The sequence below is a fragment of the Megalops cyprinoides genome, chromosome 24 (genome assembly GCF_013368585.1).
Source record: "Megalops cyprinoides isolate fMegCyp1 chromosome 24, fMegCyp1.pri, whole genome shotgun sequence".
Taxonomy (NCBI): Eukaryota; Metazoa; Chordata; class Actinopteri; order Elopiformes; family Megalopidae; genus Megalops; species Megalops cyprinoides.
The window spans coordinates 23,959,257-23,975,328 of NC_050606.1; the positions used below are offsets into that span (position 1 = coordinate 23,959,257).

Below are 16,072 nucleotides of genomic sequence, written 5' to 3' on the forward strand. Positions count from 1 at the left end.
CATGGCTAAGGAAATGTTAGGAGGTTTCACGATACAGGTTGGCTGTGGCTCGCTTTGCTGATACCTGTGGAGAATTTGCCTCCTAAAAGAAAAGTACTTTAGACACGTGGAAACGCTGGTTACTGACTTTTTATTTTGTATTCGAATGTAGAGACATACTTCGTTGGAGAAAGCTTGTTATTTTTTTCTCTGTATGACTAAATGGCGCGCTAATGTGCCTTGCAGTAGCAGCGCGGGACGAGAGTGGCATCACCGTGTAGCGTTTGAGAGTGAACTTGGTGAATTGTTTGTGTGGTAAGGTAATTCGGGAACTTTATCTAATATGTGTATTTCAGACTGTAATGGTAAGTAAAAACGTACAGTGTGATTTTCAGTTTTGTCATGTTAGCACTGTATTGCATTTCCTTATGAACATTCCAACAGTTACGGGCTCAAGTGTGGTTCACATTGTGCTTTTTCTTGTCCCTATTAGAGCGGGCCGTTACTGTATTTTATGTTGTATTTAATTTTATGTATTACAAACTTTGCATTACGCTTAATGATAGAATTTGAAGAACCCTTACATGGAGAGCTAACGGTTATTTGTTACCTGTACATGTAGGATGCGCATGTAGCGTGAGAAAGAGAAAGAAATAAAATGAAACGACGCTCCCTGTACTTTATTTATTTTATTTTGTAAAGAAGGAAAAGTCCATTCTAACTAATGGAATAAAAGGCCCCAAAAGATTTTTGTGTCCTGTGCTGGTCCCAGTTCGCCAGGCTGCATATATTTTAGAATTCCAGACTAACATTGCTTTTATGAGCGAAATAATCCACTTTTGTCTTTTTTTTTCTTTTTCAAAAGAACACCACACATTCTTGTTTCAAACAGTAACTGTTTTATCTAATTGCATGCGTTGAGTTTTGAGTATGCCTATATCATGTTTACCATGGGTTTAGTTATCAGTGTCTCTCAAAATCATTTGATGTGCATCAGTCCAATTCATTTTTCCGTTTCTCTTGTTCTGGGATAATCAGGTATTATAAGCAACATTCCCATAAACGAACAAACAAAATAACATTTAATTAGGCTGTGAAAGGTGACCTACGCCTCGGTAACATCAAATAAAGCTAGGAAATTTCACTTCATCCAATTCATTTTTGCAGCCAGCATATTCTCGTGGTTCGGTTCGTTCAGATTTTTTCTCTGTGCAGGCATGTGAAGATATCCTATCGTAATGACGAAAACACTGGAGCGAAGTGACAACAGTCAAAAATCATTCTATTCATTCTATTTTATTTATTTATGTTTTAGATCAGACGGCAGCAGCGTTATTTTCCATAGCAGTCCATATGCCATCGATTTCCTCTACTCAAAACTTCTAAATGACTCCAGGCGTTCCTAAGTGTTCTTTTCATTTTTGCATTTCCTTTTTTTGTTCTTCGGAACGCGGTGACTGAGTTTGCGTAGGAAAGTATAGATAAGTGATGTCCACTACGAGTTGCTACGTTTATACTGGGCTTGACATTACATTTGGTCAATGAAAATGAGTTAAAAATTAAAGTCGAAAGAGGACCTGGGGCGAACTACAATTCTATAGGCCTACTTCTGTTATTCAATTAAAATGCTGATATTGTGCTTGTCATGCCTGATACTTCACAAATATATAAGCCTGTTTCTCGATTTTCTCGGCATGAGTCCCGACAAAGAGCTATGGATTTTGAGATCTAAAATAGCTATGTTAAACACAATATGTAATTCCGCTGTATACGACCGCAACTGCGACAGGGTAAAATAAATTAGTATTTACTATATAACTCAAATTCAATCGATACAGCTAGTTCTAAGTACGGATTGTATTCGATCCCAGGTCTGACAGCGATAAAGTATTCCCAGAAGACGACCTGCCGATGTATAAATCAAATTCAGGACCTCTCCTCCGAATCCGTATGGCAATCTATGTGTTTTTTAATCGATTGTCTACTTTGTCGCTATTTTCACGTTCGTCGTCGTCGTCGCTGTTGTTTTGTTCCTAAAAAGCACACCATGTCACCAGAGCTGGGGGTGAAAGTGCTGTAAAAAACATGACACCGAACGTGACAGTGGGTCTAGCAGAGCCGTTCGCCCCTGCGCACAGTTCAAATAGACTGCCACGGAATCCCAGGTTATGGGATTCCTTTTTGAGTTTTTCCCATAAATCCGTGGCACCTTCCTGACAGTCCGCGAGCGCGGTGGTGGCGCATGAGTGGAAGTCATCCCAGTATCTGCAAATCAGATAAGCAGAGAGATGTCTCAGAAATCCAATTATAATGATATATGATGGGAATAAAAAGAGGGCATGAATACATTCTCAATCGATTGTACTCTGTTTACCTATTTCAATTGTAGATTTGTCGAATAGGCTAATCAAAGGAACTTGTTACTGTTTTTCATTTCCTCGTTTTTTATATTATTCTGCTATTTAATACCTCCAGGAATTACAGCTCTTCACGTAATAACGTAAAACATTATTTTGTGTATTATGATAGATACCATAAGTTAACAGACACGTAATTACCCCCTTTTCGTAAATTTCGCAAAAAAAAAACTACCCACTGTTAAGCTACCCCCACAAAGCCGTATGTCGAGTCAATACATTAGTAATAAATAATGAATTATCGAGGTGCCAGCGGGACCCTGCTCTACCTCGTCTGTGGTAATCGCTTTTCCCCGTGGGAAATCAGAGTTCTTCATCACTACTCCGCGCAGAGGCGAGAAGACGCGACAGATGCCTCGCATCTCACCTGTCTTTTAAAACCGTACCAGAAGTTGGCTCCGTCGCATATGCCAACAGATTCAGACAGATCCGAGTTTTTGAACTTAGTTTCATCCACGTTTCGGTTTTAAACAAATTAATCTCCAATAATTAGTTATTTGGTCGATCTGAGCAACGTTTAGTTTGTCATTGTTGCTTAAGATTTACCAATAGGCCTATACAGTAATGCTAGCTAGCTAATCTCCTCCATTTCGTCCAACTGACTCCCAAAATATTAAAATGGTAAGATATATTCGATGTATGTATATATGTGTGGCATAGCTAGCTGGTTGGACGCTCAATGCGCGGTTACCAGGCAACCAGCTACTCGGTTGGCGGTCAGGAAACACAATCAATTCCCTATTCCTATAAATAGGTTGTGGTAGCCAAAGAGAAAAGAGAACGTCTTACCTGTTTGGTTCCAGTTTTCCCCTGGGCACTCTGAATACATGTCCCGAGAAGGTAGGCTGGCGTCTTCATCCACTTGTCGTACTGCTTTTGGCAAATCTGACGAAACTTGTTCATTCTAGGTTCCTGTGGACATACGGGCGCTGCTTGATTGAGATCGCTGTCATTATATTCCCAAGGATGGCTGGCTGCTGTTTTGCCTGAGTGTTTTAGCTAGCTAGCTTTTATAAATTGTTGCTAGCGCATATCGTGTTACCAGACCCACGGACTTGCCTAGCAAGCAAGCCCCCTTTCCCAGTAGCTAGCAAGCGACGGGTTGCTTACATTCTGTGTGGTGTCGGGTATCGATAATCTTTAGCTTATTGGACAAACCAACTGTAGAGTTGGGGCTCGGCCTCCGTTTTGTTTTAAAATTGTTTTCTTTTTGGTTGAGTGTGTGCGCGGTGTGAGACTCCGTGTCGGTGGAGACGGGTGACCGCGCGCTTCGGAAGGGGATCTTTTGTTCACTTAAGTGTGGGTGTGCGTGTGCAGACATTGAGTCACCTGAGGTTGTTTCACTTACTTGTGCTTCACCATTTTGCAGTGTGTGAATGTCGGCTACGGTCACGTGTGCTTGGTTGGTCCCTTTCCGGTAAGTCACTGACTCTCCCCGGTAGCTCTCTCACCCGCAGGCATTACAGCCGTATCTCCCCTACTGGCGTGGAGGAGGAGCAACTATTTTTTTATTGATAAAATCTGTGTTTTAATACTTGTTTGCTTTTGCTGTAATAAACAATATTTTTTTTATGGGATTCACGTCTCTGGTTGCTTCATTAAATTGAAGGGGCCTGTGTATGAAACCAACGTGTTACCACAGAGGGGTAGAGAATTAATTCTTTGGGTGCAACTCCCAAGGTGGCGTAGTTTGCATAGTAGCTCCTGCTACATTCTGGCGCAGTCGGCAGGATTATACAAACAGAGACGTGCATTCTGTATTTTTGCCAGTTGGTTTGTCATTGTGAAGTGGTAACAATTGTTTATAAGAAATTAGTGGTGTAAGGCAAAACAGCAGCTAGCGAAGCCCTCATCGGTACCTTGGAGCCTCCTCAACAGCGACAGTTCAGCCTCGTCATCATTGTACTGTGTGATTTGTGGTGTAACAATGGAAAGTGAATTGCAGGAACTGAGAGAGGTGATTCTGCAGCTGAAGGCCGATAACGAACGTCTGGTACGGGAACGCGCAGAAGCACAGAGCCTTCTTCGGACCCAAGCCACTGTGAATGAGCCTACACCCTCCACTGGTCCAATGTTTTTAAACCCTGAGGGTAACACCCTGGTCACTGAGAGGGTATTGTATGTCCCTCGAGAAAGAAGGTGCCCTATGTTTCGAGGCAGTACTGGTGTGTGTATAGGAGAATGGATGGAAGAGGTGCGCTTGTGTATGCGGGCAAGGCATTTGTCCACCATTGATCAGGCATACTTTATTTATGACCACCTGGAGGGAGAGGCAAAGGACGAGATAAAATTCAGACCTAGAGCTGACAGAGAGGACCCAGAGAGGATTTTTGCCATCTTACAAGATCTTTATGGGTGCTCACAGTCATATGTAGCATTACAAGAACAGTTCTTCTCTCGGAAACAGTTAGAGGGAGAGTCCCTTCAGGAATATTCCCATGCTCTGATGGCGCTCATGGAGAAGGTAGTCCAGAGTGCGCCTAATAGAGTGCCTAACTCTGCAATTCTATTAAGGGACCAATTTGTTGATAACGTTAATGACACTTCTCTTCGTAGAGAGCTGAAACAGATTGTCCGCCGTCATCCAGACTATACGCTGCTAGATGTCCGGGGTGAAGCCATCAGGTGGGAGCGAGAAGGAATGCCCAGTGAAGCGAGGACAAGGAGTTATTCTGTTCCTTCCATTTGTGGCAGGCAGTGTGAAGTCCGGGGGAGGCCAGAGCTTAGGCCTAGTGCGGGATGGGAATCTGAAATGGCAGAATTAAGGCAAATGTTGAAGCAGCAGCAAGAACAAATTAGTCAGCTGACACAGAGCGTGTCATCGTTGCAACACCCTCGCAGGCAGTACAATAGGGAGGGCCCAATCATTTGTAGGAGGTGTGAAAAGCCAGGACATTTTGCACGTAACTGTGTTAACGAACGTGTAGCCCCTCAGGTCCAGCCAACCTCCCATCTACCAGCCATGCAGACTGCCCAGCAGCTGTCGGGAAACTGAGGCCCTCTGATCTGCGGAGCCACAGCTCAGAAGGGGCCCTCTCTGGCTCAAGTCCCACTATCCCGGTGAGCAACCAGCCTGTTGAAAAACTGTTAGGTTCTTGTCCACAAGTAATGGTAAAAATCGGGGGTGTGAATGTTCCTTGCCTGTTGGACACAGGTTCTATGGTCTCGACTATTACTGAGAGTTTTTTTCGGCAAAATTTTGAACCTTGGGGTGGGGAGAAACTTAAAAATTGTCACTGGCTAAAGCTACAAGCAGCAAATGGGCTTGATATCCCCTACATTGGCTATTTGGAGTTAGATGTAGAGGTATTGGGAAAGGTGGTCTCCAAGCGGGGGGTATTGGTGGTTAAAGACCCCCCGGGCGTTTTAAATAAACAGGGAGTGCCAGGTATCATAGGAATGAATGTGATACGTGAATGCTATGATGAACTTTTCAGACAGCATGGCCCTGCCCTGTTCGATCTCCCCTCTGTGCAGCAAAGCGGCAATCCCTGGCAACAGGTTTTACAGCACTGTCACCAAGTCTCGGATACTTTAGAAAAACCGGGTGTCCTAAGGGTTAGAGGTGGGAGAGTCATACGCATCCCAGGGGGCACTATGAAACTCGTAGCTGCAACGTGTTCCCAGCAATATGCTGACCCATTGGGTGCAGTGTTGTTTGAGCCCCTCGATCATGGAGAGGCCTTGCCAGCTGGTTTGTTAGTGTCTCCAGCTATGGTGACAATACATCGGGGTACTGCGTATATTCCCGTCGTTAATGTGGGGGTCACAGAGGTTTCCCTCCACCCACGCACTAGGATGGGTGTATTGAGTCATGCCTATATTGTCAATCTGCCCAAAGGTGTAAGTGCAGTGCAGGAAAAGCCCAGCCCCATGGTTACAGCTAACCTCTCCTCTCAGACTGTTCAGGGGAAGCCGGCCCTGGAGTATATTGATGCAGTTGACTTGTCTGAATTAACTGACTTGGAACAACACAAAGTACGTTCTTTGCTGCACCGCTATCAGTCTGTGTTTTCTGGGCATGAGGGAGATTTAGGTTGTACTAACCTTATTTGCCATGAGATCCCTTTACTAGATGAAGCCCCAGTCCGCCAGAGGTACCGACGTATACCTCCCTCAGAGTATGAGGCCGTTAAGGCCCATATTCGGCAGCTGCTGGATAGCCAGGTCATCAGGGAAAGCAGCAGCCCCTACGCCTCCCCCATTGTCCTGGTGAAGAAAAAAGATGGCAGCCTACGCATGTGTGTGGATTACCGACAGCTAAGCAGCAAGACACGTAAGGATGCTTTCCCACTCCCTCGCATTGAGGAGTCCCTTGATGCTTTGTCTGGGGCACGGTGGTTTTCCACCATGGACTTAGCCAGTGGCTATAACCAGGTCCCGGTAGCAGAACAAGACAAGGCCAAGACTGCCTTTTGCACGCCCTTTGGGCTGTTTGAGTTTAATCGAATGCCCTTTGGGCTGTGCAATGCTCCAAGCACCTTTCAAAGGTTGATGGAACGCATGTTCGGGGACCAGCGTTTTCAATCATTACTGTTATATCTTGATGATGTGGTGGTCTTCTCCTCAACAGTGGATGAGCATGTGGAGCGTCTCAAGCTGGTCTTGGGTCGCCTCCAACAGGAAGGCCTGAAAGCAAAGCTGGAGAAATGCTGCTTCCTACGGAAGGAAGTCAGTTACCTTGGGCATGTGATCTCCAGCGCAGGTGTCTCCACCGATCCCGAGAAGATCTCTGCAGTCTCCAATTGGGCGCGGCCTGTTGACGTCTCCGAACTGAGGTCCTTTTTAGGGTTCGCCAGTTACTATCGAAGGTTTGTTGATGGCTTCGCGAAATTGGCTGCCCCCCTGCACCGCCTGGTGGCCGAGATGACTGGACCAAGGAAGGGAGTACAGAGAACCCTGGAGGGCAACTGGACAGAAGAGTGTGAGCAAGCGTTCCAAGAGCTGAAGGCAAGGTTAGTGGCGGCACCTGTGTTAGCATATGCAAACTTTTCTTTACCTTTTATCCTGGAGATTGATGCTAGTCACAAAGGCCTGGGCGCTGTTCTTTCCCAGGAGCAGGATGGCAAGGTCAGGCCCATCGCTTATGCCAGCCGTGGACTCCGGCCCACTGAACGGAACATGTCTAATTACAGTTCAATGAAGCTGGAGTTCCTTGCGCTAAAATGGGCTATGACTGAGAAGTTCAGAGAATATCTGTTGGGACAAAGATGTGTTGTGTACACAGATAATAACCCCCTGAGCCACCTTACTACTGCAAAGTTGGGGGCCACAGAACAGCGCTGGGCTGCCCAACTGTCAGCGTTTGAGTTTACCATCAAATATCGTCCGGGTCGCTCTAATGGGAATGCAGACTCTCTATCTAGGCAGTATGGGTCTGACGGATCCGCCACCATCGAGAAGACCTTGCCAGGGACACCACTTCCAGAATCCCTGCAACAGAGAGGCGATCAGATGGAGAAAAGGGAAGTGATACAGTCCCTCATCTCTGCATTACCATGCCACTCGGCTACTGACTTGTGTGTGTTGCAGGAAGCAGATCCTACCATAAGTGGCTTTCAGCAGTTTTGGCGGAGGGAACGGGGACCTGACCAGCACGAGAGGAAGCTACTCCCTAAGTCCGTGCTAGAGTTGCTCCGCCAGTGGGATAGGGTGGTGGAACTAGATGGGCTCCTCTACAGGAGTATTTATCGGCCAGATGGTGGGGAGCCAGTCTACCAGCTGCTCCTACCAGAGGCGTTAAGAGAAGAGGTGCTTCTCCAGCTGCACAATGACCATGGACACCAGGGTGTGGAGCGCACCACAGAATTGGTGAGACAGAGGTGTTATTGGCCAGGGATGCACCAGGATATTAGGGACTGGTGCCACAGGTGTGAGCGGTGCACCTTAGCCAAAGCCACCCAGCCTCAGGTCAGGACCTTCATGGGTCACCTGCTAGCCTCTCAGCCAAATCAGATATTAGCAATCGATTTTACCCTTTTAGAGCCTTCAAGAGATGGGAGGGAGCAAGTATTAATAATGACAGATGTGTTCTCTAAATACACACAGGCCATCCCCACCAGGGACCAGCGTGCTTCAACCGTTGCTAGGGTACTCGTACAGGAGTGGTTTTATAAGTTTGGAGTGCCAGCTAGGATCCACTCGGACCAAGGCCGAAATTTTGAGAGTGCCCTTATACAGCAGTTGTGTGACCTTTATGGCATCCAAAAGACCCGTACCACACCCTACCACCCCCAAGGAAACGGGCAGTGTGAACGGTTCAATCGAACCCTGCATGATTTGCTGCGCACCTTACCCTTGACAAGGAAAATTGAGTGGACCGAATACCTCCCACAAGTCACCTTCGCCTACAATACCACGACCCATCAAGCAACCGGGGAGTCTCCTTTCTTCCTGATGTTTGGTCAGGAACCCCAGTTACCCATTGACTTCCTGTTAGGGAGAGTGCGGGAACCTGCACCAGGTGGGGTGGTAGAGTGGGTTCAGGAACACCGGCGCAGACTACAGGTAGCCTATGATGGGGCAAGAGAGCGACTGAAGGCAGCAGCACAACGTCGGAAAATCAAACACGATCAAGGGGTAGGTGACGTTCAGCTGAAAGAAAATCAGCTAGTCTACCTGAGGGACTGTGGTGTAAGGGGTCGGAACAAAATTCAGGATCAGTGGAGTCCCACTGTGTACAAGGTCTTGAGGGCACCAGAAGGAGGACCTGTATACACAATTGCACCCCTCGACAATCTGCAGCAGGTAAAACATGTTCACAGAACCATGTTGAAATTAGTTCCTACAAACCTTGCTCCTGATCTTACCCTTAGGAATGCTGATGATGCCCCGGCACCAGTAGAGGATTCCACGGAGGAGGAAGGGGATCTATGGATTACGACCGAGACGTTAGCACCTGCAGCACAAGCCATACTGCCTAACCCAACCGTCGTATCCTCAGGTTCTCCTAGGGATGGTCTAGGTCCCAGTGGTGTCCCACTGCGTAGAACAACCCGTACCACTGCAGGAAGGCACACTAACATCCACCACCTACCAGAGACATCAGTGGGGAGGGTAAGGGGTCATGCGGATTCCCAGGTACCTGGTTCTAGTGGTATGCTATCTGCTATATTTAGACCCTGGAATTAGTGTAGTTTATCGTCGGGACGCCGATACAAAACCTCGGGGTATATTGTGGCATAGCTAGCTGGTTGGACGCTCAATGCGCGGTTACCAGGCAACCAGCTACTCGGTTGGCGGTCAGGAAACACAATCAATTCCCTATTCCTATAAATAGGTTGTGGTAGCCAAAGAGAAAAGAGAACGTCTTACCTGTTTGGTTCCGGTTTTCCCCTGGGCACTCTGAATACATGTCCCGAGAAGGTAGGCTGGCGTCTTCATCCACTTGTCGTACTGCTTTTGGCAAATCTGACGAAACTTGTTCATTCTAGGTTCCTGTGGACATACGGGCGCTGCTTGATTGAGATCGCTGTCATTATATTCCCAAGGATGGCTGGCTGCTGTTTTGCCTGAGTGTTTTAGCTAGCTAGCTTTTATAAATTGTTGCTAGCGCATATCGTGTTACCAGACCCACGGACTTGCCTAGCAAGCAAGCCCCCTTTCCCAGTAGCTAGCAAGCGACGGGTTGCTTACATTCTGTGTGGTGTCGGGTATCGATAATCTTTAGCTTATTGGACAAACCAACTGTAGAGTTGGGGCTCGGCCTCCGTTTTGTTTTAAAATTGTTTTCTTTTTGGTTGAGTGTGTGCGCGGTGTGAGACTCCGTGTCGGTGGAGACGGGTGACCGCGCGCTTCGGAAGGGGATCTTTTGTTCACTTAAGTGTGGGTGTGCGTGTGCAGACATTGAGTCACCTGAGGTTGTTTCACTTACTTGTGCTTCACCATTTTGCAGTGTGTGAATGTCGGCTACGGTCACGTGTGCTTGGTTGGTCCCTTTCCGGTAAGTCACTGACTCTCCCCGGTAGCTCTCTCACCCGCAGGCATTACAGCCGTACCTCCCCTACTGGCGTGGAGGAGGAGCAACTATTTTTTTTATTGATAAAATCTGTGTTTTAATACTTGTTTGCTTTTGCTGTAATAAACAATATTTTTTTTATGGGATTCACGTCTCTGGTTGCTTCATTAAATTGAAGGGGCCTGTGTATGAAACCAACGTGTTACCACAGAGGGGTAGAGAATTAATTCTTTGGGTGCAACTCCCAAGGTGGCGTAGTTTGCATAGTAGCTCCTGCTACATTCGGTTTCAACTAAATTTCTATTCAACTATGAATCATGGGGTGCTAAAAGAGATCATATTCCTTTTGATCTTGTTAATCTAAGATTCTTGGCTCGTACTTGTAGCACTATCTCTTACGTTGTCTTTGTAGCACATTTTTGCTTAGGTAGTATAGCAGAACTTTATTGTCCCAGTGACTGTATTTAATATATGTAACCTTAGATCAGATTAGTTCTATCTCGCTGTTGTGCTCAGCTTCAGCACTATCTGCATTGTATGACACATCTTGCCCTTGTGCCTGTTGTTTGCCCACTATATGCACTTTCGTACGTCGCTTTGGATAAAAGCGTCTGCTAACTGAATAAATGTAATGTAAATGTAAATATTCGACCACCTCCATCAACCATGTATGCAAATTGGTATATTTCATTTCAGTTAAAGAGTGCTTTTTGATTACGGCCATTACACTGTATCACGCGCTTTCTGGTAGTTTTGGTGAGGGCACTAATCGAATTAATGAGGGAGGTCTCGTGCCATCTGTCTTCCAGTCTTAGTCTTCGTGGACTGGGTTGCGTGAGCCTGTTTAGGTCTTTTTTCTCTGAATAGAAAGAATTCTGCAGGGTAAAAAGCAACTTACGAACAGATGGTCTGTAGGTTTTCTCTCTCGTCAAGCTCCTTTGGGTAGTTGACCATATTTTCGCCCAGTCTGAGTAGGCAGTCTGAAAAACCTGTAAATACGGCATCACATGCCCCCACAGCTCCCACCGCCTCCAGCAGATACACTGAAATTAGAGTCAAACGCCAGTTATAGTAGATATTATGCTCGTGCGTTACAGGCTGTAAATCTGACGATTCTTACATGGATGTTACATATTTCCTTGATTTGCTTCTTTAAAAAATCATACTGTTTAATCATTCTGCTTTTTATCTGTGGAGTTTTTTTCTGGATGTTTTTTTAAAGAAATCGAACCGCCAAACCCTAATAATACTGTACATTGGTGAAACTGAGGGGGCAGTTTCACCCGTACTAGGTTCAGGCTAATTTGCTGTCACAGTGGGGTGTCGGTCAGGACACAGGAGTCAGGTTCCGGGTTCAGTTGTTTATTGGGGAATTTGATTGGATGGATGTATGTGTGTGTGTGTGTGTGTGTGTGGTTTCCTGCGAAGAGTAAGCAGGGAGAATGATCAGTACTGTTGGGTCCATAGAATGTACAATATACAAACAGGCATGAGGCATACAGGCTTGGACTGCATGAATGGCTATGAAAACATTTATACATTAAGGACACACTATCTTAATTAACATGCACACCCCTCTCTCTCTACAGGCAATTATATTACAACCAGTTGAACTTACTACTTACATACTTGCATACTACTTACTTTGGCACAGACACACACAACAACAGCACAATGTTTGTTCTCCAAAGGCTTGGTCTCCCCAGTTCTTCACCTCCCAGATATTGTTGCGGTACTGAGGTGGGGGAGGTCACTACCACCTTTATCTTGTCCCGTATCCCCGGCCCAATTGAGGCCCTGATTGGTGGCCAAGGGATATGGGCAGGTCCGAGGGCGAATGGTGACCTGGGGGCCATCCTTGGGGGTGCGCCTGTGCCTCGAGTTCCCTGTGGGGGTCCTGCTGATAAGGGGAGCAGCAGGACCGGTTTGGTCAGGTTTCAGCTGAGTTGTAAACAAGTGCCTGTGAGAGGTGGGGGTGGTGCGCAAACAAAGACAAAGACAAGACAGAAACAGACACATGTGGCCCTTTTCTACAATTGGTTTTAATGTATTAATTTGAAGGATATGGTTGTACAGCAATATATTATTAATTGCACAAACTACTTAAGGTACATGTTACTTATTTCCAATAATATATACTGGATAATTTGCTTCTTTCAGAGATTCATACATAATGTGGCACGCCACCTGTCTATCTGTGCGAATGAAGCAACAATGGAGGATGAGGTAATGCGCCTGAAGTAAAGACGGGAGATGTATTTCTGTGTGATGATGTGCGCGTGAAGGTGGGTGGGGTCTGGGGGTGGGGCGCCATGCTTAATATACAGGAGAGGATAGAAAATCCATTAAATGTGTGTGTGTGTGTGTGCGCGCGCGCGCGCATGCTTGCGCAAGAAAGAGTGTGCGTGTGCGCTCATGGGTGGATTCTAGTCATAGACGTTGTTCTATTAAACAGTCAGTTAAGGGGTTGCGTTCGAGAGAACACGTGACATAACGGGTGGTTCGACACAGAGGTGCTGTAACGTCTCTTTAATCTTGACCGAACCAATTGTTTTCGCTTTGGAAGACAGCAATAGAAGGCATGTGTTTTCCTTCCAGGTGCCTACGGTTCGTTGAGCAGGTGATTTAGTAAATTGATGTGATTGACCGCAGCCACTCAAGCGGAGAGCTCGTGGAACGGTTACAGACAGTAGAGCATGTACTTCATATCCATCTTGCTTAGCGCTGATGGAGGCGGGTGTGAGGTAGAGGCTGAGCTTTTGTACTGCTGATTAGTGGAACTGTCGTTATTTAGGCCACGGGCTTCAGCGGAGAAGCTGGAGCACAGAACAGTCCTCTGTCTTCGACTAGTAGTATTAGTAATAATAATAATAATAATAATCAACAGATAAATACAGGCCCCGATAATTACTACTCCCGTAATTTAGTGGTGTTGTTATTAGGCCTGTTATTAAAGGTGAAAAGTGAAGACATACACGTTCGACTGAAACTGACACCATCGACCTGTTTATTCAGACTATTTGAATAGAATTCACAAAGGTTTCTTTTTGTCCATCCGCAATTTTACAATTGTGCGTTCTGAAAGCGGACAGTGTTTTGTGTTTATTTGACAAGGTCAATCGATAAAATCATCAAGAAATGAGGCCAGCGTGTTTTGCTTCCCACAAACATCCGCATTCCAGCGGACAAGATGCGAATAACTGCCTCTACTTTTACTTGCTGCCAGTTACCAAGTCTACACAGAACATGTCTAATTCTGATGCTGAACTTGAATGTAATGTGAGTTTATTAACCTCGATTTCTAATAATAACCCTAATAACAGAGGTGGCTTCCCCCAATTGCAAAAAAAAAACAAAAAACAAAAAACAAATCGTATCTCTACGCTGGAAACCATCCATGATGTTGTATTTTCCTATAGCTACTATACACACACATGTATTTCCCGAACCCTTTCAGGCAAAATGTATCAATGATTTCCCTAATCTGTCCCCTTTGAAAAGTGCAAAATAAGACTGAAAATAACAAACGTGTAAAGACGTATTAACATGACAGAAGCTATGAAAGAGACATCATAATGTTAGCAGTATATCGGGAAAGAATGCTGTCCTTCCGAAAGAAATTATACCCTTACCCAACCCATATGGCTGCATATTTTCCATATTACCTCAAGCACCCGGTACTTTCATCGTTTTTTCTGCCTACATCAAAGGTTTAAAGGATAGCTGTATTCTGAAAAGGTCATACCAGTAAAAAGAATATTGACACGCTTTAGTGTACATGTGCGTTTTTATTAAAGAGCATTTCAATATCCAGTTGGTCTTCAGGTAATTTTAGGAACACGACATCTTCAACTAATTGATACAGAGATGGGAATCAAGAGGGTCCATTATTCTGTCAAAGTCCAATTCCACTCAGGGAAGCCGCTGTTACTTAGCGTACCGTATAAAATGACTCGATACTGACAGAGAACGTAGTAGGGAGACGTGATAACATTTGTTCTACCAACATGTAGACCTCTATTGAGAAATAATCGAGGGACGATTTCCCGTGATCCAAATATCGCCTACCATTGTTATTGTACAAACTGCGTGTACGACAACTACAGAATAGCCCTGTGGCTAGTACGCAGTTTAAATAAACATTTTTACATAATTCTCTGATTCATGGGACTGCTTTCCGTTTTATAGTGAAATGCTGTAGTGGTCCCGTGTTTGTAACGGTTTGTTAACGAAGACGTCTAGATTGTAATTTATCTCATACAAAATCAAGCATTGAAATGATTTAATGTTTTTATTATAGATGTAGGCTACACAAGCAAACGACAGAACTATCTACAAAAATGATGAATTTCATATACCCCCATTCACTAGACGATGGATTAAATTTTAAAACCCTAAAAGGTATTTACTATTAATAGCGAGGGTATTACGATATTTTATTGATAGTTTGAACTTATTTACTCTGTTTTAATTTTAAAACTACATTCTACATTATTCAGTTGTTAGAAATGTAAGTAAGCCATGGAAAAAATAAAATTATACTGCGGTGCGCACGTTGGTGCAATCTAGAGATGTCATTCGTGAAATATTGTCGTTCGAGATGATAGTTGTGTCTGTCAATTTGTAATAATACAGCACACTGTTGCAATGATTTTCTGCCTAGTATGTTTAACATGTATTTATCTACTGTCTTTAAACTGATAACAAATTACCAATGACCTCGCCGCATAAGGATTTTAGCACCGAGTCCCAGTGAGTTAGTGTAGTTTCAGGTGGATATATTTTCCCTCACTTCACGCGCTGATGCGGTGTGAAATATTAATGCCGCTGTCGACCTATTTAGACTGCAATGCCACTGGACTCCTTTCGCTAGCTGTAATGTTATGCAATGTGAGATGGCTGTGCTGTGGTTCAGGCGGCCCTTTCTATTTAAAGCAGGGAATATTCGGCTATTAACTGAGGTTGTCCGAGTCATGTTAAATTCTTTTAAAACACGCGTTTTAAAACACTAATATTTATCGTAACCAGTGTGATTTAAATAGAACAATATTCACTGCAACTGTAGACACATTTTAATTTAGGTTTTAATCTGATTTTTAGGTTTCCATGTGTGTAAAACAGGCTACATGTCGTAATTTTAACTAATTTACAGGAATACAATTCTGGAATTGTTTTGCGACAGGACAAATTAGGACAAAAGTACTACACCATGCAATACTTATCCACAGAGAAATGGGTAGTCCCAGACTCACCTAATGGCACAGCAAGAAACAGTGAGATATATCTGCCGGTCAAAGTTAATCCCATCCTACATTTGGTAAAACCATTTGAGTGAGCACATTTTAAATTACTGTACGGAAAAACAGGAGTAAATTCTGCACATCAGGCATTTCCACAACGTCCAGGAGCATCAACGATTTTAGTTTTCTCTTACCCTTTTTTACGTGCGCGGACACTGAGGCGAAGAGGAGAGAACCAGTGCACACCATTAAACGAGGGCGGTGATGCCTTTTTGCCTCATGCCGACATTGCTCGGATGACGTAGTAGTGACTATGACAGACCCCCCTTATTTTTCATTTTCTCATTTGCTAGATAAGACAAGCACGGTTTTTCTTATATAGCCTAACCTTTCAGAGTACCGCGATGTTATCCACATCTGGGTACTAAACGCGCCCCCAGGCATCGCCGAAGACTATCGCCGTGTACCCCCTGATCCAG

General features: G+C 44.8%; 1 protein-coding gene across 1 annotated transcript; it reads right to left on the bottom strand.

The window, feature by feature from the left end:
• Positions 1 to 2,012: 2,012 nt before the first annotated feature.
• On the bottom strand, positions 2,013 to 15,854 carry LOC118771349 (neuritin-like). The gene is made up of 3 exons (XM_036519314.1): positions 15,606 to 15,854; positions 11,252 to 11,396; positions 2,013 to 2,244 (listed from the first exon to the last, which is right to left on the bottom strand). The coding sequence occupies exons 1-3, from the start codon at positions 15,658 to 15,660 to the stop codon at positions 2,013 to 2,015; spliced, it is 432 nt and encodes a 143-aa protein (XP_036375207.1). The 5' UTR covers positions 15,661 to 15,854.
• Positions 15,855 to 16,072: the final 218 nt, after the last annotated feature.

Bases quoted from the DNA above. Each gene is read 5' to 3' on its own strand.
- LOC118771349 (XM_036519314.1), bottom strand. From the start codon at position 15,660: ATGGGATTAACTTTGACCGGCAGATATATCTCACTGTTTCTTGCTGTG. The intron at 11,397-15,605 runs GTGAGTCTGGGA...CTCTAATTTCAG, and splicing joins GTTTCTTGCTGTGCCATTAG to TGTATCTGCTGGAGGCGGTG. The intron at 2,245-11,251 runs GTAAGTTGCTTT...TCTGATTTGCAG, and splicing joins AACCTACAGACCATCTGTTC to ATACTGGGATGACTTCCACT.